The following is a 22,772-nucleotide window of genomic DNA, read 5'->3' as shown; positions in this document are numbered from 1 at the left end:
TTGGAAATCGTAATTTTTGGTGAATTTCGGAATATTTTAATTTTTTTCCGAGTAACCAAGAACGACGAAAGACAATTGTTACCTATATTTCGTAGAGGATGTAATGAACATATATAATAATCATTTTCGTTGCCCAACTCACAAAATAAGGCCGACGGCAGTGGAAAGTATGAAATATTTTCCGAGAAATCAATTTTTTGACGCCATTTTGAAAGCGTTTATCTTGAAAATTAACTTAAAAAATTACATAAGTAGGAGGCAACATTTATTGGCTTTCATAATATGCATCAACGGTTCGTGTGACAGAAATGTATCGCCTGTATAACGATAAATAGTAAACGGACTCCCGGGAAAAAATGGGAAGTGTCCGCCATTTTTAATTCTTTGCTGGTTTATCGATGGCAAAATTGTAAAAATGTTTAAATTTTCTAATACAAAATGAATATTTTTATGCATATACTAAGTCTAAACGATATCGGTCGTGTAAAACTGGACGAAATGTCGTGTTAATCTTTTGGAAATTGTACTTTTTGGCGATTTTCGGCATATTTTAATTTTTTCCTCGGCAGCCAATGGTGACAAAAAAAATTGCTGCCTAAGTTAAATGGAAAATCAAGTGAGCATATATAATAATCATTTTTGTTATCATACACTTGAAATTAAGTCGAGGGGAGCAGAAGGGACGAAATTATGTTCGAAAAACCAATTTTTGGGCGCCATTTTGGCTGCAATTTTCTTAAAATGAAACTTTTAAAATTACATATTTACGTGCCCACGTTTATCAGCTTTCAAAAAATGCATTAAACATCCATGTGGCACGAACGGTTCGCGCGCAGTAAAATAAAAACCGAAAGACGGTCCCCGGAAAAAGCCCGATTTCGGCCATTTTGTCGTCCTGGCGACGACACGTGGCGGAAACTTCCGGTTTTCGGATTTTTTCTCCGCATCATTTCGGATTCCCCGCACGCGTGCCAAATTTCAGCTCTCCAGCACTACTGGAAGTGGTCGGGAATTTGTATCCATCAGTGAGTCAGTTACCTCAAGGGCTGTATATAATAGAGACTCGCTGCGCTGCGCGCGCTCGTTAAGGGGCTCCGCCCCTTAAAACCCCGGTTCCGGCTTCGCCGTCTACATTTGTGGTCGTTCGAAGATTTTTATTTCGAATAATGTCACCTAAGGTAGGGGCCGGCTTCGCCGGCCAGGGGGTAGGAAAGCGCCGCACTCCTTCCTCGGAACGGCTTCGCCGTTCCTCGTCTGGGGTCGGCATAGCCGTCCAGAGGGCGAGGGCATTTCGGAACTGTTTCACCGTTATTCGTTTAAGGGGCGGCTTCGCTGCCAAGAGGTGGGGGGAGCCCACAGCGGCTGCGCCGCTTGAACGTCGGGGCTTCGCCGCCCGGTGGTTATTGAAGCTCCCCCTCGCCTACGCCAGTTACTCCTCGGAACGGCTTCGCCGTTCCTCGTTGTGGGGCGGCTTCGCCGCCTTGGGGTTGAGGAGCCACCCCGCGGCTGCTCCGCTCATTCCTCATAAATGGTCTTATCCACCGAGAGGGGTGCCCAGGGGGATTCGGGGGTTTTAATGTGTTATGCATGTGGTCACCAATCGTCCACAGTGATAACGTAGCGATGATTGTAAAGGGTAGTGCAATGCGGAATAATAGTAGCGACAAGAACCCATAAAAGAAGACTTAATTGCATGTTTATCATTTTTTTGCGGGAGGTTCCCACCGGAATACCGGGGGTTTTTACTTGTGTCAAACCAGTGGTCACAAATCGTTCTCATAAATTCAGTGACGACAAGTCCTAGGGGTCCGGAACAGTGGTCTGACGATTCTTTTACCTGGAGAGGCGATTTATTAGAAATTTTTTTGGGAGGTTTTACGGGGTTACCGAGGTTTTAATAAGTGGTAGGGGCATCGGTTAAATTGTGACGAAAACTACTCGGAAAGGCGACTTTTAATTTTTTTTTCGGCGATGTTCAAGTAGGTTTCATAAGTTTTCTGGTATTTTTCCTGTATGGATTACGGTGGCTCGCCCTCACCAAATATTCCGGATCAAGATGTCAGAGGGGACGGGTAGTGCGGCGTAATGCTCGCGAGAATTTCTCAAATAGTAGACTTAATGGCATTTCAGGGATGGGATTTGAGGGGGATAACGGGGGTTTATATGTGTGTACTCCTGGCGCTCACCATTCGTTCACATAAACTCCGTGGGGATGAGTCGTTGGGGTAAGAACCAGCGGTGGAATAGTCACGAAAATTACCCAAAAAGTACTTCGCCGTTCATCGTCTGGCGTCTGCATAGCCGCCCAGAGGACAAGGGCATTTCGGAACTGTTTCACCGTTATTCGATTAAGGGGCGGCTTAGCCGCCAAAGGGCGGAGGGAGCCCACAGCGGCTGCGCCGTTTCAAACATCGGGGCGGCTTCGCCGCCCGGGGGTTACTGAAGCTCCCCCTCGCCTACGCCAGTTACTCCTCGGAACGGTTTCGCCGCCTTGGGGATGAAGAGCCCCCCGCGGTTGCTCCGCTTAGTCCTCATAAATGGTCTTATCCACCGAGAGGGGTGCCCCGGGGGATTCGGGGTTTTAATGTGTTATGCACGCGGTCACCAATACTCCAGTGATTATGTAGCGATGATTGTAAAGGGTAGGGCAATGCGGCGTAATAGTGGTGACAAGTACCCATAAATGAAGACTTGATGGCAACTTTTTCATTTTTTTTGCGGGGGGTTCCAACGGAATACCGGCGGTTTTATACTGGTGTTAAACCAATGGTGACAAATCGTTCTCATAAATTCTGTGGCGATAAGTCCTAGGGGTCTAAAATAGAGGCGGAATTCTGACGATTCTTTTACCTGGAGAGGGGATTAAAAAAAATATTTTGGAAGGTTTCACGGGGTTATCGGGGGTTTTAATAAGTAGTAGTGGCACCGGCTAAAATGGGACGAAAACTATTCGGAATGGCGACTTTAAAAATTTTATTTTTTTCGGCGAGGTTCCAGGAGGTGATCGGGGGTTTTCTGGTATTTTTTCCCGTATGGTTTACGGTGGCCCGCCTTCACCAAACATTCTGGATCTAGAGCTCAGAGGGGACGGGTAGTGCGGCGTAATCTTTGCGAAAAGTTCCCAAATAGGAGATTTAATGGCACATTTTACATTTGGGGGGATTTTAGGGGGATACCGGGGGTTTATATGAGTTTACTCCTGGCGGTCACCATCCGTTCACATAAATTCCGTAGGGATTAGTCGTTGGGGTGGAATAGTCACGGAAAGTACCCAAAAAGTAGACTTATATGAAAAATTTTATTTTTTGGGGGGTGTATGTGGGTTTACCGGGGGTTTATAGGTTTGTACAGCCAGGGGTCATCAATCGTCTACATCAATTCCGTAGCGATGAGTGGTAAGGCTTGGAAATGCGGCGGAATTCTGACGAAAAGTACCCGAAAAGGCTACATATATGCAAATTTTAATTTTTTAGGGGTTTTCAGGGGGTTTAAAGATGACAACATTATATGGTCACATTCATTTACTATCATATCTAAGAGAAGTTGCCCCTATGACATCCATATTTCGAGAGTAATACAATAAAAAGTAAATATCACCCCGGAAAAAATTAGTAGTGCCCGCCATTTCTATCTTTTCGCGGTTATATTAATTAAATCATTTATTAAATATTTATGCTTTCTAAAAGATAATGCATAGGTGTATGTAACTATTAAATTTCAAAGAAATCGGAGAGGTAAAAGTTGACAAATCCTGTGTTCATCTTTTGGAAATCGTAATTTTTGGTGAATTTCGGAATATTTTAATTTTTTTCCGAGTAACCAAGAACGACGAAAGACAATTGTTACCTATATTTCGTAGAGGATGTAATGAACATATATAATAATCATTTTCGTTGCCCAACTCACAAAATAAGGCCGACGGCAGTGGAAAGTATGAAATATTTTCCGAGAAATCAATTTTTTGACGCCATTTTGAAAGCGTTTATCTTGAAAATTAACTTAAAAAATTACATAAGTAGGAGGCAACATTTATTGGCTTTCATAATATGCATCAACGGTTCGTGTGACAGAAATGTATCGCCTGTATAACGATAAATAGTAAACGGACTCCCGGGAAAAAATGGGAAGTGTCCGCCATTTTTAATTCTTTGCTGGTTTATCGATGGCAAAATTGTAAAAATGTTTAAATTTTCTAATACAAAATGAATATTTTTATGCATATACTAAGTCTAAACGATATCGGTCGTGTAAAACTGGACGAAATGTCGTGTTAATCTTTTGGAAATTGTACTTTTTGGCGATTTTCGGCATATTTTAATTTTTTCCTCGGCAGCCAATGGTGACAAAAAAAATTGCTGCCTAAGTTAAATGGAAAATCAAGTGAGCATATATAATAATCATTTTTGTTATCATACACTTGAAATTAAGTCGAGGGGAGCAGAAGGGACGAAATTATGTTCGAAAAACCAATTTTTGGGCGCCATTTTGGCTGCAATTTTCTTAAAATGAAACTTTTAAAATTACATATTTACGTGCCCACGTTTATCAGCTTTCAAAAAATGCATTAAACATCCATGTGGCACGAACGGTTCGCGCGCAGTAAAATAAAAACCGAAAGACGGTCCCCGGAAAAAGCCCGATTTCGGCCATTTTGTCGTCCTGGCGACGACACGTGGCGGAAACTTCCGGTTTTCGGATTTTTTCTCCGCATCATTTCGGATTCCCCGCACGCGTGCCAAATTTCAGCTCTCCAGCACTACTGGAAGTGGTCGGGAATTTGTATCCATCAGTGAGTCAGTTACCTCAAGGGCTGTATATAATAGAGACTCGCACGCTCCGCGCGCTCGTTAAGGGGCTCCGCCCCTTAAAACCCCGGTTCCGGCTTCGCCGTCTACATTTGTGGTCGTTCGAAGACTTTTGAAGTTCGAATAATCTCAACACGGCTAGGGGCCGGCTTCGCCGGCCAGGGGGTAGGGAGGTGCCCCACTCATTCCTCGGAACGGCTTCGCCGTTCCTCGCTGAAGGGCGGCTTCGCCGCCTGGGGGTTTAGTGTGCCAGAGGGCGAGGGCATTTCGGAACTGTTTCACCGTCATTCGTTTAAGGGGCGGCTTCGCCGCCCAGAGGTGGGGGGAGTCCACAGCGGTTGCGCCGCTTGAACATCGGGGCGGCTACGCCGCCCGGGGGTTGCTGAAGCTCCCCCTCGCCTACGCCAGTTCCTCGTTGTGGCGCGGCTTCGCCGCCTTGGGGTTGAGGAGCCCCCCGCGGCTGCTCCGCCTAGCCCTTATAAATGGTCTTCCCCACCGAGAGGGGTGCCCAGGGGGATTCGGGGATTTTAATGTGTTATGCATGCGGTGACCAAAAGTGCACAGTGATCATGTAGCGATGATTGTAAAAGGTAGTGCAATGCGGATTAATAGTGGCGACAAGTACCCATAAAAGAAGACTTAATGGCAAGTTTTTCATTTTTTTTTCGGGGGGTTCCTACGGAATACCGGGGGTTTTATACTTGTGTTAAACCAGTGGTCACTAAAAGTTCTCATAAATTCCGTGCCAATAAGTCCTAGGGGACCGGAAGAGTGGTCTTACGATTCTTTTCCCTGGAGAGGCTATTTATTAGAAATTTTTTGGGAGGTTTCACGGGGTTATCGGGGGTTTTAATAAGTGGTAGGGGCACCGGTTAAATTGTGTCGAAAACTATACGGAAAGGCGAGTTTAAATTTGTTTTATTTTTTTTCGGCGATGTTCCAGGAGGTAATCGGGGGTGTTCTGGTAATTTTTTCCGTATGGTTTACGGTGGCTCGCCCTCACCAAATATTCCGGATCTAGAGCTCAGAGGGGACGGGTAGTGCGGCGTAATGTTTGCGAGAAGTTCCCAAATAGGAGACTAAATGACACATTTTACATTTGGGGGGGATTTCACGGGGATACCGGGGGTTTAAATGTGTGTACTCCTGGCGGTCACCATCCATTCACATAAATTTCGGGGGGATGAGTCGTTGGGGGCGGTGGAATAGTCACGAAAAGTACCGAAAAAGTAGACTTATTTGAAAATTTTATCTTTTGGGGGGGGGTGTATGTGGGTTTACCGGGGGTTTATAGGTTTTTACTGCCAGCGGTCATCAATCGTCCACATCAATTCCGTAGCGATGAATGGTAAGGATTGGAAAAGCGGCGGAATTGTGACGAAAGGTACCCGACAAGGCTACTTATATGCTAATTTTAATTTTTTAGGGGGTTTTGGGGGGTTAAAAGATGACGGTACTATATGGTCACATTCATTTACTGTCATGTCTAAAAGAATTGTGCCCTATGACATCCATATTTCGAAAGTAATACAATAAAAAGCAAACCAGTCCCTGAAAAATGTTAGCAGTGCCCGCCATTTTTATTTTTTCGCGGTTAGATCCATTAAACTTTTATTAAAATGTTTATGTTTTCTGAAAGACAATGCATAGCTGTATGTAACTACAAAGTTTGAAAGAAATCGGTCGAGTTAAAATTGACAAAACCTTGTGTTAATCTTTTGAAAATCGTAATTTTCGGTGATTTTCGGAATATTTTAATTTTATTCTCAGTAACCAAGGACGATGAAAGAAAAACGTTACCTACATTTCGTAGACTATGTTATGAGCATATATAATAATCATTTTCAATATCCTACACCTGTAATTACGACTAGGGGAGCGGAAGTTATGAAATATTTTTCGAAAACCCAATTTTTGGACGCCATTTTGGCAGCAAATTTATTAAAAAGAAACTTATGACATAACATAATTACGTTACTACATTTACCAGCTTTCAAAAAATGCATTAACGATCCGTGTGGCATGCACGGTTCGCGCGCAGTAAAATAAAAACCGGAAGACGGTCCCCGGAAAAAGCGCGATTTCGGCCATTTTGTCGTTCTAGCGACGACACGTGGCGGAAACTTCCGGTTTTCGGATTTTTTCTCCGAATCATTTCGGGTTCCCCGCACGCGTGCCAAATTTCAGCTCTCCAGCACTTCTAGAAGTGGTCGGGAATTTGTATCCATCAGTGAGTCAGTCACCACGAGGGCTGTATATAGATAGGATACGTATACGTAGTGTATAACATGCGTATACAGTAGAAGATACACGTATACTGTATACGTATAAAAACCTTCTACCCACCATCTACCAAATGTATATAACGCAGCAAATGTCCTCCTACCACGCATATACAGTATACGTATACAGTATACAAGACATATATATATACAGTATACAAGACGTATATATGTATGAAAGCAGAAAATTACTGCAGAATTCCAGGTTTTCTAGGGAAATTTTACTAAATTCCAGGTCAATCTTACGAGATAAAAGCTATGTATACGAATTTTACAACACTACATTTACTTAATACTTTTAATTAATTCTATAATTATGTATTGTCCTAATTAAAATTCTTACATTTTTAAAAGAAATTATTCACTTATTTTATGAATGCAACACTTGGAATATCAACAAATTTGTCAAAATTGTAAAAGTTATCTAAACAGTGTTTGCACTCATAAAGTGCAATTTAAAATGCAATCAATGCATTTTGAAGCATGCATGTAAGTATATAAAATAGGCCTGAAAATTGGCCTTGCACTGACAAATTTCATGTGAAACGAGTTTGAAATAAAAGATTTTAAATGCAAAGCAGGAGCAAAAATTCATGGATATTTTTAGTGACAAAAAATCATGCATATTTCCAGATTCCTAATCACTAAACACCCTGAGTATATTTTTCTTCATTGAGCAAAATCCTGAATGCAGCTGTTGACATACACTGCCGTATTAAAACTGAAATTAAAGTAGCAAAACGAAAACTAAATCTCTGTTCTGGTGCCAGTGTGAATTTAGTGCAAGCGTGGAAGTACTAGTACATTCATTTTGTCATTTAGTGTGAGTGACATCTCCAGCATTTCAGAGTGTTTACGTACATTTGAGAACATCCTGTCTAAGCAGCAGAGAGCGTTCATAAACATAATGTAACATGCTAGTGTGTTTTGCATTGTTCTGTGGGAACACTTACCAGTTTGTTTGAGACTTCTTGCTGACAATAAAGTGAATAGAGAAAAAAATCTGTGAGATTCAGGTCTTACAGGGTCTACAGAGGAAATGGAAAACACATGTGTGCTGTTAAAACAAAATAATTATATTTAACTAAATATTACACATTTTTACTAATATACCACACAATCTCAGAAATACATAAGATATTGAATTCATTAGACACAATAAAGGGGCCAAGCCCGGATGGTAAACCACATTTTGTGCTTAATTATCGTCAAGAGGTTTTAGTGGATCCTCTCACAGTACCTATTATTTACTCAGTCTATTCATCCAATGTAAAAAAACATCTTATCGTATGAGTAAATTCACTAAGCATAGTAAGTTAAAAGTCAATTTAAGAAGTAGTAAGAATTTAGATGTCAAATATAACTAGACAAATATTTTCTGAATATTTTGATGAGTGTTGATAAATAACAAATACCGTTAGAAATGCCTTTATTCAATGTAAACGAAAATAAAGACCAATAGGATCAATATCAATGTTTTTGCCTGATTATCCTTCCTTAAGGTCACAAGAATCCATGAAGAACAAGCTCACTTTTCCTCGTATTTCTTCATCATTGGCAATTTGGAAAAGTCTTCCTTTCTACACCTGTAAATAATATCACATAAACTTTATTAGAATCTATTAGTGATACATCTAATTTGTCTAGTTAAAGTAAGTCATTTTGTTAAAAAGTAATCTCTATTGATGTGATTTTCCCTTAAGCTATATAAATACCAACTATCAACAAAGGATATTTCGAAAAAATTCCCCATCAGTTCTATATGTAAAAAACGATAAGTTATTCACCTTGAATAATCGAAGTACTAAATTGATTTGAGAATTTAATTCTTAATAATTTAAAACCGATTTGTCTAAACCTAAAGAGTGAAATACCCTCTGATCTCCAACAAATATGATTTCATTTTAAAGAAAGCAACACTAATGGCACAACAGCCAATTAAAAAAATGTAAATAACTTTAAATGACTTAATAAATAGTAAAGTCGAGAAATGTTTGTTCACATTCCTCCCACACTACGGTGATTATATGCGTCAAGCACATAAATAAATTAAAGTTTACGCAAATGCAAAGTTTTTCAATCAATAGAAGATGGATCCCTCAGTCTCAGAAAGTGTGAGAAGGTTGAAAATATTAAGAATTTGCGTCATTTAAGAAAGAAAAATGTGGCAATGGCAACACTTCTACTTACCCAGATTGTGATGAAGGAAGCAAAAGTAGCACTTGAGCGGTTGATAAACTTTCATTGGACAAGTTTCGCAAACAGCAAACACAACACTACAAAAGTTAAGTTATAACGGTAATTGATAGCCTAGGTGCAGGTGAAACAAGTAAATGAAGAACTTAAGAGGCTGATAAACTTCGGCAGGATCAATTTCGCAAACGACGAACACAACACAGTGAACGCAACATTATTCGCGTGGTCTTTGATTGTGAAAGCGGTTATGGACGCATTTACGTTTTCATATGTTTATATCTGTGGAAATCGACAACTGGTGGAATCGACTATCGACGGAATCCACTATCGATAGGTCGTAATCACGGGCGGGAGTCCAAATCTTGGCATTCAAAAAATTTAAGTTTCGCGTTATGACTCGAGGAATAAATTCCACTGAAAAATATCTTTTTTGTTTCATCGCCTCAGTAGATAAAAAAGCACGATTGAAATCACATTTCGAAGAGCATTTTTCTTTATGAAAAGAGGGACTTTTCATGGCAGGATTTTTTACATCTTAAGGCAGTTCATTGATTTTTTAAATTAATCTGGATTTCTTAATAACCCAGGCGGACGGCGTTCTTGGGTGTTCCGAACAGAAATGATAAAACACTCTCCAGTACCGTTATCAGCCTCCTTCATTTTTGCCAGGGCTGCCTGAAGCCAACCGGGGAAAATAAATTCACTGATGAATCAGTTTAAAGATATTAAATGAGACGACGTCTTTATCCAATGAAACCAGAAGGAGAATAAGAAGAGAGTAGCGGCTCGAGCCAATACCTTTACAAAGAATGAAGATACATGTACAAACGTAATTATTTGCTTTGCCAACCTCGCTGCCGTGAATGACACCTGCCCTTTGCGAACAGGTCCCACTCCATGTTTTCAGGGAAGAGTTAGCTGGTAAGGTTTTCCAACTAAATTCCAACAGTGTTTTTCACGTGACACCATCACGTGGACTACCATTCGTCTGGCTCCTACCCTTCCACATAGTTGGCGTGAGTGGCCCTTCCTGAGGTAATTTAGATATATTCCTGTCAGTGTAGCTCTTGGGGTCATAGGAGCACGCAAGTAACGGAAAGGTTTTAGCCCATTGGAAAGGACGCTGTGTATACTGAAGGCTACATATGGAAATAGTATACGGACAGAGTAACCTTTAAAGGACACTAATTTTTTACTAATGGCTACACAGTAGCGGATACAGAAAAAAACTCTAGAGGGGGGCGTAAAAGATATCTTGACCAACCTTGTTTAAGAAAGTGTTATTTGAACTGATTATACGCACATGAAATACAAAGCCATCTTATGACATAAAAAGTTAAAATTGTAGTCCTGCAATGTTTGGTTATGCGGGCGGCCAGGAAAGGGTTGGGGGGCATCCGCCACTGAGATTACATATGGAAACAGTATATGAAAGGTATACGTATACCTCTCAGATACTGTTTCCATATGTAGCACATACGTATACAGTATATTAAAGGTATACAGATACCTTTCGTATACTGTATACGTATACGCTTCAGGATACTGTTTATGTATACCTAGAATCTAAAACATGTATACAGATTCTCAAGGAAACAGTATACACCTGGTATACTTACGGTATACGTATACCGTTACCAGTGTGCTGTCTGGGATATTACTACATAACTTGCATAGTCAAAGCGACTTTCAAAAAAGTCGAAAAAATGATTTTTGTCCACCTTTTTCCGGGTGCGGACCACTGTGCGTCGTCGGTACGGAATGATGCCCAGTCGGTGGGCTTGAAAGCGAAACCGACGAAATACAGAATACGGCCCCTGGTCATACCTTTCCCCGACGTCCATGTGCACTTCTCCGGCGGTAAACGCCGGGAGCATGAAGGATTGGAGTCACTCGAAGACCCTTCACTCGCCTATCCCTTCAATATCAGACCTTTCATATATGAACTACAAAAACATTGTATACACAATGCTATGCCAGTGCTTCTTACATCGGCCTTCTCCACCCCCCTGTGCATCCGAATTAATGGGCATTGCAATAGAGTTTCCTCTCTCTCTGCCTCCCTTCCAGTCGTCATACATGCCTCCTCCCACTACGCTGTATTTGGCGAGTGTTGTCATCCTCCCTCCCCCGTCCCCGTCTACCACCCCCTGCAGGAGCGGGAGCAGGTGCGCATTCGGGTTTTCCGTGCGTTTTTTGTACCAGGGATCAACCGCGGTCATGGCCTCCTTTATAAGTATTAAATATATTTAACAGTATACTTAATAGCATATGTAGAGGCATTGACCGCGCCCACTATAGCACCACCCAACAACCCCGTAAGAGGATGCCAATCTCCTATCTCGATTATGTTACCAATGGCCGCCCAAGAAATCAAGTTCCAGCTTTGGCCGCTAGAGCGGCGGCAACCAAGAGGGAGGCAGGTAGCAGACGTTAAACCATAGAGTCAATGTTATTTCGCAATTGTGTTCCACAGAATTGCGACGAAAAATTACGAGTTTTACTGAATGTTATAATAGGATGCGTTAGATAATAGTCAGATCTGTATTCGATGGAATGGAATAGAAGCAGATTCCTGTCATAGTATAGCTAAGTACATAATATTATATTCGCACCGATGCCCTCCGCAGGAAACCGTTTTAACTTTCCGTAAAAGGTTAAAATCCGCCGATCAACCTCAGGTGCACGAAATAATCAGGAATAAAATCGAGAAATGAATGACTGTTCCAGAAATTTTCAGCGCACGAGACTGTTTACCATTATACCTTGACAGAGCATTTCGAAAACACTATCAGCTGATGTTCTAGCCTACCAGCACTTTTTAATGCAACATGGCGGATATATTTTAACACTTTTCGGCCCAAGCTGACGACTTTAAATTATTATCTCCGACGCTACGGAGGCATGGAAGCGCTCACATATTATGACTTTGTATAAGTAATGATTGAGTAAGCACTTTTAACATAAAATTTACGTTGCGGGAACAATAAATTAACTTTTCTAATGTTACACTTATATTACACTATCCGTTCACTGAATTCACACGCTTTGACATCACTCATTACAAGAGGTCATAGGTATCCACGGCTGGCTACGTGAAATTTGGTTCCTAAATCATGTTGTTTTGGAATTATATTTTGACCAATGCGACTGGTGAGCCATGTGCGACCACTGCAACGTAATTGAAAAATTACCACCCGCCCCACACCCACCCACTTCTGATTACAATGTGCTTACCCATGCCATGAAACTTATGTTTCCTTCCGAAACCTGCTCATCTAAATGTGTCCCCTGTCTCACTTTTTTGTGATGGGGCGTTGACCACGACTTGCCCCCGAATGCCATAAGGCTCTCTCGTGCAATATCAATCAGCCAGATGGAGGAAGAGAGCGAGAATTCGCCCAGACTTAAAGATGTAATTGCCCATGTCTGAAATCCACCCTTTGGTTGCCCGAACGCTGTGGACGATCCTGAAACCTTTGGCCACTTCTTAAATCACATTTTAAATGTGGATTTAAACATCGAGTCCTTTGTCGTTCCACAGAGATAATGAATAGATAGGCGATGCCGCAGCGACGCAGCCCTGCAGATGACGTCGCGGAGGTGGAGGGGCAAATGTCAATCTCTCAATTGGCCCTTTGGACTCCCTCTTCGCTGATTGCCTCATCCGCTCCCCAACAGCAGTACATCACAACCAGTCGACGAAGCACGCTCTCGACACCATGACGACGCCCGGGCTCTTCTCGCTGCTTTTGCTGGTGCTTGGTGCCGTGGCTGGTTGCCTGGGCGACGTGGCGCCTTTCGACAACTGCGGACCGTCAGGTGAGACCCCTCGGCTCCTGACAATCGCCACCTTCACCCGCCCCGCTATCTCCATCCCTTACTATTCTATTATACATTACTCATTCTAAACTTACGCAACGACATTGATATTTCCAGGGTGAATGTAGTTGTCATTTGCTAACATTTTTCTGTTTCTATGACATATTTTTTTAAACCCATCTGTGAATATATCGGAGCAAAATTTTCAATAGTAACTTGCTGGCAAATTTAATCCAGAGTCCGGGGCGCAGCTAGGAATTAAGGCTTAGGGGGGGGGGGGGTTGGGTGCAACTAATACCGGGGTGTGTGGGGATATGGAAAACCCACCAGGATATGCGGAAGGTGAGAGATTAATAAATTGCGGAATTTTAAGATAAACGGGTCAAAATGGTGAGTTTTACGGCTTTCTGAGGGATATTTTATTGATCCTTACACTATTCTATTAGTAATATGAATCCTATTAAGTAAAATGAATTAAATTTAAATATTTGTCTGAGCTCTGGGGGGGGGGGGGGGGAGGGGGTTTAACTCCCAAACCCCCCCCCTCGCTGCGCCTCTGCCAGAGTCAACTTGACGTTTCCAGCAGATCATGGCTTAAGTTTCACAGCTTCACACCTACCAGTAATATTCGAGAAAAAGATACTTTCGGAAGAATGCCTAACGCATGGAACAAATGTCATTCGTACACAGGAGCTGAAAACTATGGTTATCGTCGATTGCGCTGACGTAGAGTCGGGATGCGCCGATAGGGCGACCGGTGGCGGGGTGGGGGGTCGACTATTGGCCATTGACCAAACTCATTCATCCGAGAATGACGAAATCATAAAGGATCCAATTGTGAGGTCAGTGAGGAGACACGACATCAGCCCCCCGTCATGTCAATGGCTTCGGACCGTGTTTTACAAGATTTCAAAATGGCCAACGTTTCCTCGGCCAATGCCACAGACCTCTCCCTTCAGCGCTGTCGCTTGAGCTTCAATTGAATTATTTGCGATGATGCTGGTAGAAATTTTGCGCACTTCTTTATTTCTAGAAAGGACTTGAAACCATGTGTCGCTAATCTTTTCTCCGAGCTGTCCTTTTGTTTCAAAATCTTGAAACAGTTCCCCCATAAGTCATTACTGTTGACGCGCAAAGACCGCGTAAGTAAGTTTAGTAATTCTTAGTGTTTGGATAGTGCGAAAGAGCCAATGCAAACAAGTTTTGAGGTGACGTCACATTGATCAGGGGAGGGGGAGGGCGGCAATATTGGGGGACTTATCTACATGCTATCTGCAAGCTGCCTCGGTAGACGACGTTGAGAAAAGGGAAGAGGGTTCGCGTGGGAAACGATTGAATACTGGATCCCACATTGGATTTATTCAGGTCCTTCATATATAGTTGGGGGAAAAGCAATGCCTACACATATCCCCTCAGTCACTATCACCTTATCGGTTCTGTCGAACTTAGAAACATTGTGAGGTTCTAAAGGCTCGGTACATTAACCCGTATAAATTAATGTCTAAATGTTTGAACGCGTCAATGAATACGAAAACGCACCCAGCTTGTGCGAATGCATGCATAGAAAACGGGACCACTTCTAACTCGGTTCGTGAATTCGCATGAACCAAATATGATGAACCATTGGGTTCCGTTCCGGCCCACAAAAATCATTCATGCTAACACACATTAACTCGTACGTGCAAACGTATCGTGTAAACAGGCCTTAAGATGATGTTATCCAGGTCACATTGAGGAATACCTGTATTAAATTGCTCAAGCTATTTAGGCGTACCAATGTACAGCGTCCGAGTGCACGGAGGCTCCTAGCCTAATTCCAACTCTCTGTTCGCTCGTAGCAGTTTTTGACGAGTGGCGCCAATTGCGTTTCATAAGGACCAATAAAAAAAATTCGGAGGGAGTTATGGTGGAGAGACCCTGAGATCGTATCAATGGAGTTGATCTCTGAGAGGAGATCTCTGAGACCTTGAGATCGTAACAATGGAGTTGCGTGGTAACGAGAAAGAAAGAAAGAAAGATTATGTGAGGAACGCCAACTCTCTCTGCGGTTGCAATGCTCCCTGAAATGATGTCATACTCCTCAGTTGCGATGACGTTTTTCATGACACATTTTTCCGATAAAAATCCATTTTAAAATCCATCCATATAGCAAAAAAGATAATTATGGGCAACTCATGAAAGAGGTTCTTAACGAATGTTTGGCTATTTAAAAATTTCTTCCATCACTCGCCCATTAGTAATAGTTATACATAGTAGGCAGGCTTATATGACTCGTCTATTATGAATGTCTATGGGTGCACTGACCGTCGTATTGTAGAAATTGAGAAATGCTGTCGCCAATGACAAGGATGATGATTTTCTGTGGTGGGAGTTAGTCTCCTCACTGAATATCAAAATAGGTAATTTCATATCTGAATGGAAGACCGCTCTCAGACATGTTTGATGCAATATTCTGAATAGAACAAATTATTGTGGGTTTTAAAAATATCGACAATATATTATTCAAACAATATTATTAACATTTTTATTAAATTTTCAGCTGTTAAAAGAATTTTGATAGAATTAAGTCATTTTTCTCACATTTGTTTAAGTCGATAAATGCGTAAAAAATGCGACATCGAATATCTCGTGTCAGCAAAATAACCACCACATTGAAAATACTCGATATTCAGCTCTCTTTTCGAAAAATCTCCTATTGGTGGATAATGATAATTGGAGAATATACGGAATGCGTTTCATTGAAATCTGAGGGCTCAACAGAACTGTCGTGACTCGTGGCAACCGTACCTACATAGAAACGAACAGCTCAAATATCGAGATAATTTCATCATAATTTATGAAAGCACCATTGTGACGTCGGAACCTACTTCATTTCCTGAACAAAGAATAAACACTGAAATTTAGGGCGTCATATAATATAAAGCTAGCATTAGAGACGAAGAGTGGCGCAGCGAGGGGGGATTTGGGGGATAAACTCCCCCCCTCAGAGCCCAGAGAAATTTTAAGTTTAATCCATTTTACCGCTTGATTCCTCCTCTCCTCTCCAGACCCCAGGTATTAGTTGCGCCAACTCCCCCCCCCGCCACCCTAGCCTTAATTCCTGGCTGCGCCCCTGGAAACGATAGCTTCTAGTTTATCCAGTGAAGCCATATCGTCACGAGCAATACAATCAAAGTTGATGCATATTTATTTTGACATGAAAAAAATAAACAGACTTCGAAGCCTAACACAATAGATTGGTTTCCTATTATTTTTTTATTGCTTAAATCGAAAGATTATTACTCCTGGAGTACGCATTTCACGCTCTTAGATTTTCGAATGACGATATCTATTTTTCGCGATTAAACGAAAAGTGAAAATTTTCAAGCGCGCGAAAACGCGACGGCTAAGTAGGAATGCTGGCAAAAGTCCGTGTGACGTATTTCTGGTTCCAGCTGTCGGCGCGTGAGGTGACCTTGGGGCGAGGCTTGAGCGCTGATACGACGCAGGCAGATAGCAGGTAGCCGATTACTCCGCTAGCAGGTAGCGCTTGGCTTAAATAAGGATTATTATTACCCTATCAACGAAGGAAACTTTCAGAACTTAGGTAATTTTAATGTGTGATTATTAAGACATGTTTCCCTGAGCTCTGTGCCTCATGCATGCATTGGTAATCTCAGACGATGTAAAATTCCTATCTACTCCTATTGAAACTAGGTCCCTGTGACGTCACGTGGAGTGGCATCGCATGGGCGCCAATCTGACCTTTTTTAAATGAGGTTAAAATTGACCATTAACATTCGTCTAAACTGGGATTTCTAAAACCAAATAATTTGTATATTATGAATATACTAATGGTGGGTAAGGAATCGCAATCAATGTATTTCGTTTTCTTTGATGAAGGAAACTACCCTATTACGACGTACTTCAAACATATGTACTAAGCTTTCAATGCACACTTGGCCTAGGACCTTGCGTAGGACAAACGAACTGATATAGGCAACATGTTCATTATTTATTCCCAATAAATCATTAATATTACTATGAAATAATTACATAACCCACCTGTTAGCAGCCATTGTGAAATCTATCCAAACCTGCAACAACAAAAAAACAGCTGATTTCTGAATGAGATTTTCAAAGCGTATAATATGTATTCAAGATGATATTTGATTTTTTAAATGTAAATAAAGGCATTACTTACATTCGAGAGTCAATATTCCGTTGAAAACAGAAAAATGTATAAAATCTCCTCTCCCGCATTGGTTGCGAAAACTGTTCAGAAAGTTTTTCATACCGGAAGAGGCGGAGCTTCAAAATAGCTCGCGCAAGAAATAGCACGGTGCTATTCCGTAGAAAGTTATTAAACCCTTTCATTCAGAATACGGGGTCGGTGTAATAATGACCCGCAGAATAGCAGCCGCTATTTACAACACCCCGAATATCCCTGACCTAACCCTGGACCACGTTGTGAATGAAGTGAAAGTTTAAAAGTAGAATATTTTTTATTAACGAGTAATAATTGTGAAAATGGAATTTAAGAACTCCTAGCGAACAATTTAAACTGAATGTGGTCATAATTTTCGCTGCTGATTTTTTATTTTCAAGACCAAAGTGAAACTATTGACCTTTTTTACCTCTTAAAGACGTCTTCATGACCTCAGTGTTCACCCTCGAAGTATCTCCCTCTGACAATAACGTCCACTGTCAGAGTACATATCTACATGCCAGCTTGGCTAACGCATGTTGGATGCAAACTTAAAGAACATTATATACGCAAACAACAAAAGTATTTCCCAATCTGCGTATATGGTATCAATATTGAATGTTGCTGATATATTTTTGGCAATATTTTTAAATTTTAATAATGCTTTTCTTTTTTAAGATATTGCCTCTTTGTTCATTCATAATTTTCAGTTTTTCATGCTCAAACTTCATAGAAACGAAAGACATAGGATGTATTCTATAATATGTTACCGCTAAAATGTATATAAGTAGAATATCATTGCGATTGTCGTTCCTACCTCAGAACAGCGTAGAGATGGCGATTGCCAAGTTATGCATCTCGCTATTTTTTTGTGGACGACTGAATAGGCTAGTTTGTTTCATCAAAGAAAACGAAAGGCATTGATTGAGAGGCCCTCCACCAGAACAAAAATCGCAAAAGTCTTTCAGCAAAATCAGAACTGAATTGAAACGAAAGCATTCGACAAATTTTCTTCAAACCCACGAAAAATGATATGTATTAGTATAAGATATGTAACTATAAAATAACTATTTTTCCAAGGAAATAATCTCATGAACTAATGTCACAACTTGGCTTGCACCACCCCATACCATGGCTTCCCCCTCCCCCTAGTTATGATCCTGGGCACGCCATTGAGAGTTACTCAAAATAATCCTTTGAATGAATCATTGGCAGAAAGGCACCTAGCCGTGGGGTCATGAAAATAATTTCGAGTGATGTTCCAAGTGTGCTCAGAAAATTTTACTATTGCGAAAAATGTTGCTATTACGAAAATTTTACGTAAAACTTCATTAATAAAGAATAAAAATATAACTTACGTGAAAATTGTGCTTATAAATAGATAATTACCGGACTTGTAGTAGAAAATAAGAGCTGTTTTCACAAACAAAATTTTTACATGACGACAGTTAACCCCAAGGTCAGAATAGAAATGCCGTGAGTAGCGGGAACCGTACAGCGACTTCCACAAGTCATTGGATAGCCTCACGGTAACGTAGAAATGCAGTAAATGGAGTGTTGAAGAATAGGGCGGTTTCCTATTATTTTTTTATTGCCTAAATCGAAAGATTATTACTCCAGGAGTACGTATTTCACGATTTTAGATTTTTATATGACGACATCTATTTTTCGCGGTTAAATGAAAAGTGAAAAATTTCAAGCGCGCGAAAACGCGACGGCTAACAAGGGGAATACACGACCTTCGCATCGCCGATCGAGCTCAAATTTTGCGATTCGGTAGTTTATGGGTACAAATGTAATATGCCGAAGCGAGACGACGCATTTCTCGTAAAATTCCGAGAAAAAAGCAATTAAAAATCGTAAAAAATGAAGGTACGCTATATGAGCTGTTTTGAACGCCTATGTTAAACAAGTGGGCGACAGCCCAGTGGATACGGTGTCCGATTGTGGAGGTGAAAGTATCGAAATCGATACTCGCTCAGGGAACTTTTTTTGTGTTAATTTTTAAGAATCTTATTGTTTAAATTTTTAAAGTTCGTTTTCTTATCTTCGTTACTACTATGGAATATATTTTTAAAAGAGTTTTTTATATTTATATCAGGAATGGATCAGCTTGGGATTAGGAACTGATGAAGGGTGGATAGAAACCCGGCGTCGGCATTAGCCTGCTCTTAACGAAAGGCGCCAAGGGGACCACGGCTTAACGTCCCATCCGACGGACGGTGTACTGCACAACTAGTGTAATCCACATTACACGCAGGGATTGAATGTAGGAATGCCCCTTAATTCTTTACCGAGATTTGGATGTGGAAGGCCACTACACTGCCTCACCACTCCAGTTAATCCTAAAAGAAGGAAGATAACAAAAGTCATCAGCGCAAGAGACGCACCAACACTTGAGGAAACTCTGCAAAGTGCAGAGACGTTCAGGACGCAGATGAGATCCCTAATCCCCCGGTTTCGATGCTGACCTGGTTATCAATACTGACCAAAAGGGCTGCCAGTATCAGTCTTCATTTGATAGGTCTCTCGACCTGAAGGGAGTTAAAACGGTTCTGGTGAAGAAAAAAAGCTTGAATAAGTTAACTCACTCGTACACAGCCCAACTTGGCGCCTTTCGTTAAGAGCAGGCTAATGCCGACTTCGGGTTTCTATCCACCCTTCATCCTCAGTTCCTAATCCCAAGCTGATCCATTCCTGATTTAAATATTTAAAAAAAACTATTTAAAAAATATATTTCATAGTAGTAACGAAGATAAGAAAACGAACTTTAAAAATTTAAACAATAAGATTCTTAAAAATTAAATCAAAAAAATGCCCTGAGCGAGCATCGATCTCGCTACCTTCACAGTCGGACACTATATCCACTGGGCTGTCGCCCACTTGTTTAACATAGACGTTGACGTTGACGTAGACGACATAGGCGTTGACGACATACCTTCATTTTTTACGATTTTTAATTGCTTTTTTCTCGGAATTTTACGAGAAATGCGTCGTCTTGCTTCGGCATATTACATTTGTACCCATAAACTACCGAATCGCAAAATTTGAGCTCGATCGGCGATGCGAAGGTTGTGTATTCCCCTTGTAAGTATGAATGCTGGAAAAACCTCGTGTGACGTCGTTCTGGTTCCCGCTGCCGCAAGTGAGGTGACCTTGGGGCGAGGCTTTGAGCGCTGATACGACGCAGGATGCTAGCAGGTAGCAGAGTACCCTGCAAGGTGGTAGCGCTTGGCTTAAATAAGGATTATTATTACCCTATCAACGAAGGAAACTTTCAGAACTTAGGTAATTTTAATAAGTGATTATTAAGAGATGTTTCCCTGAGCTCTGTGACTTATGCATGCATTGGTAATCTCAGACGATGTAAAACTCCTATCTACTCGTATAGAAACAAGGTCCCTGTGACGTCTCGTGGAGTGGTATCGCATGGGCGCCAATCTGGCCTTTTCAAATGAGGTTAAAATTGATCATTGCCATTCGTCTAAACCGGTATTTCTAAAACCAAATAATTTGTATATTATGAATACTCTAATGGTGGGTAAGGAATCGCAATCAATGCATTTCGTTTTCTTTGATGAAGGAAACAGTAGAATTATAATGGCGACATTGGCCAGAGAACCGGTTCTAAGCTTTCTCTAAACTTCCCCTTGTTGCGATAATTCTCCTAGCGATTTTGCTGCGGATCGATGTATCATTATCTAGGTCACATCTCTTCCTCATTACGCTACCTAGACATTCGCTTTCACTTAGGTAAACCTCCCATCCCACGCACGTTGCATTAGCCTTGACCACGTTCCCGCTTAATGCATTTGTATGCATCGTGACATTTCACGCATTCCTTCTAGCCCCAGCCCTAAGTGTCCAAAAATCGAATTCAAGTTAAATTTGAACTTGGAAAATTTCTCTCCTCTGAGGGAACAAATAAATCCTTTCATATCTTCCACATTTGAATAGATAAATTTTCGCTTTAAACGGTATAGCTGTTATCATTTTATTATCCTTCGAATACAACCATAAAATTTCCTTATACTAATTCAGGGTCCATAGTAAGGGTACAAGGGTATCTTATTTGAAGAATTAGCGTTTTGATAGTTATCACAAAAAATGTTCCTCCTTCAACGTAAAACATGAATCAATTATTATTTTTTACGTATTCAACCCGTAAGACTCCAAAAGTGCACGCCAAAGCTGGCGCATGACGTCACAGCATCATTTACCTTGAATATCTTCCACATTTAAATAGATAAATTTTTGCTTTAAACGGTATAGCTGTAAGCATTTTATTGTCCTTCGAATCCAATCATCAAAGTTTCCTAATACTCATTCAGAGTCCAAAGTAAGGGTACTAGGGTATCCAATTTGAAGAGTTAGCGTGTTGACAGTTATTACAGAAAATGTTCCTCTTTCATTGTTATACACGAATCACTAATTATATTTTACAAATTCAAACTGAAAGTCTCTTTAACTCAATGCCGATCATAGCGCATGACGTCACAGCTTCATCTACCTTTAATATCTTCTACATTTGAATAAATACATTTTTGCTTTAAACGGCATAGCTGTCAGCATTTTATTATCCTTCGAATGCAACCATCAAACTATCTAAGACTTATTCAGGGTCCAAAGTAAGGATACCAGGGTATCTTATTTGAAGAGTAAGCGTTTTGTCAGTTATTACAGAAAATGTTCCTCCTTTGTCGTAATATACGAATCGCTGATTATTTTTTACGTATTCAACCGGTAAGCCTCCAAAGGTGCATGCCGAAGCTGGCATATGACGTCACAGCAGCATCAAACTTTAATATCTTCCACATTTCAATAGATAAATGTAAGCTTTAAACGGCATAGCTGTTAGCATTATATCATCTCTCGGATGAAACAAATTTCCTCAGACCCTTGAGGCTCCATTGCCAGGGTGCAAGGGTACTCCTATTTCACGATATATCGTTTTGACGTCTATTACATAAAATGTTCATCATTAAAGCTAATAAACGAAACCATACTTTGTATTAACCTATTCTCTAATATTTATACTTTCTATTCTAATATTCCAAATTAGTGTTAAATTTTTCACTGTTTTTAAAATCGAAAGATCATTCCCATCATTCTAATGCAACCACTAACATATTTAAGGGTTATTGTTCTGGGTAAATAAATTAAGAAATAAATAATACATTTTTTAATTTGTAATGTTTTTTTATTAATTTGCGTGCATAAAACTTTTCATCCCCGTTTAAGTTGTAGAAACATACTCCCCCTTCAGTCGTCCTGAACACCCGGGGATAGTATAGATTTCTCTCTCCCCCATCATAATTAATTAGGGTCAACAACCCCTCTCCGTATCGGGTACTAATCCTCTCCTTCCGATACCTCACCCATCCTCCAACTCTTACTTCTTGAGGAAGGTGAACACCTCCAGTACATCTTGTAGTCTTCTCCTTAATAATCACTGCCAGAATAAATGGATAGAGAAAATAT

The 22,772-nt window shown here is 40.8% G+C and overlaps 2 protein-coding genes across 2 annotated transcripts in view; one reads left to right on the top strand and one right to left on the bottom strand.

Moving 5' to 3' along the window:
* The window catches only part of LOC124154737, a 29,669-nt gene extending 16,800 nt beyond the window's left edge, over positions 1 to 12,869 (bottom strand). Inside the window, exon 1 of the mRNA XM_046528639.1 lies at positions 12,521 to 12,869. Within this exon, the coding sequence (XP_046384595.1) occupies positions 12,521 to 12,524 (4 nt within the window). The 5' untranslated portion in view covers positions 12,525 to 12,869. The remainder of the gene's footprint in view (positions 1 to 12,520) is intronic.
* An 86-nt stretch (positions 12,870 to 12,955) lies between these two features.
* The window catches only part of LOC124154739 (MD-2-related lipid-recognition protein-like), a 32,408-nt gene continuing 22,591 nt past the window's right edge, over positions 12,956 to 22,772 (top strand). The window contains exon 1 of the mRNA XM_046528641.1: positions 12,956 to 13,105. Coding sequence (XP_046384597.1) covers positions 13,006 to 13,105 — 100 coding nt within the window. The 5' untranslated portion in view covers positions 12,956 to 13,005. The remainder of the gene's footprint in view (positions 13,106 to 22,772) is intronic.

The sequence above is a fragment of the Ischnura elegans genome, chromosome 2, assembly GCF_921293095.1.
Source record: "Ischnura elegans chromosome 2, ioIscEleg1.1, whole genome shotgun sequence".
Classification (NCBI taxonomy): Eukaryota; Metazoa; Arthropoda; class Insecta; order Odonata; family Coenagrionidae; genus Ischnura; species Ischnura elegans.
Note: the sequence above shows the minus strand (reverse complement) of the source record. Positions and strands in the feature narration are given on the sequence as shown.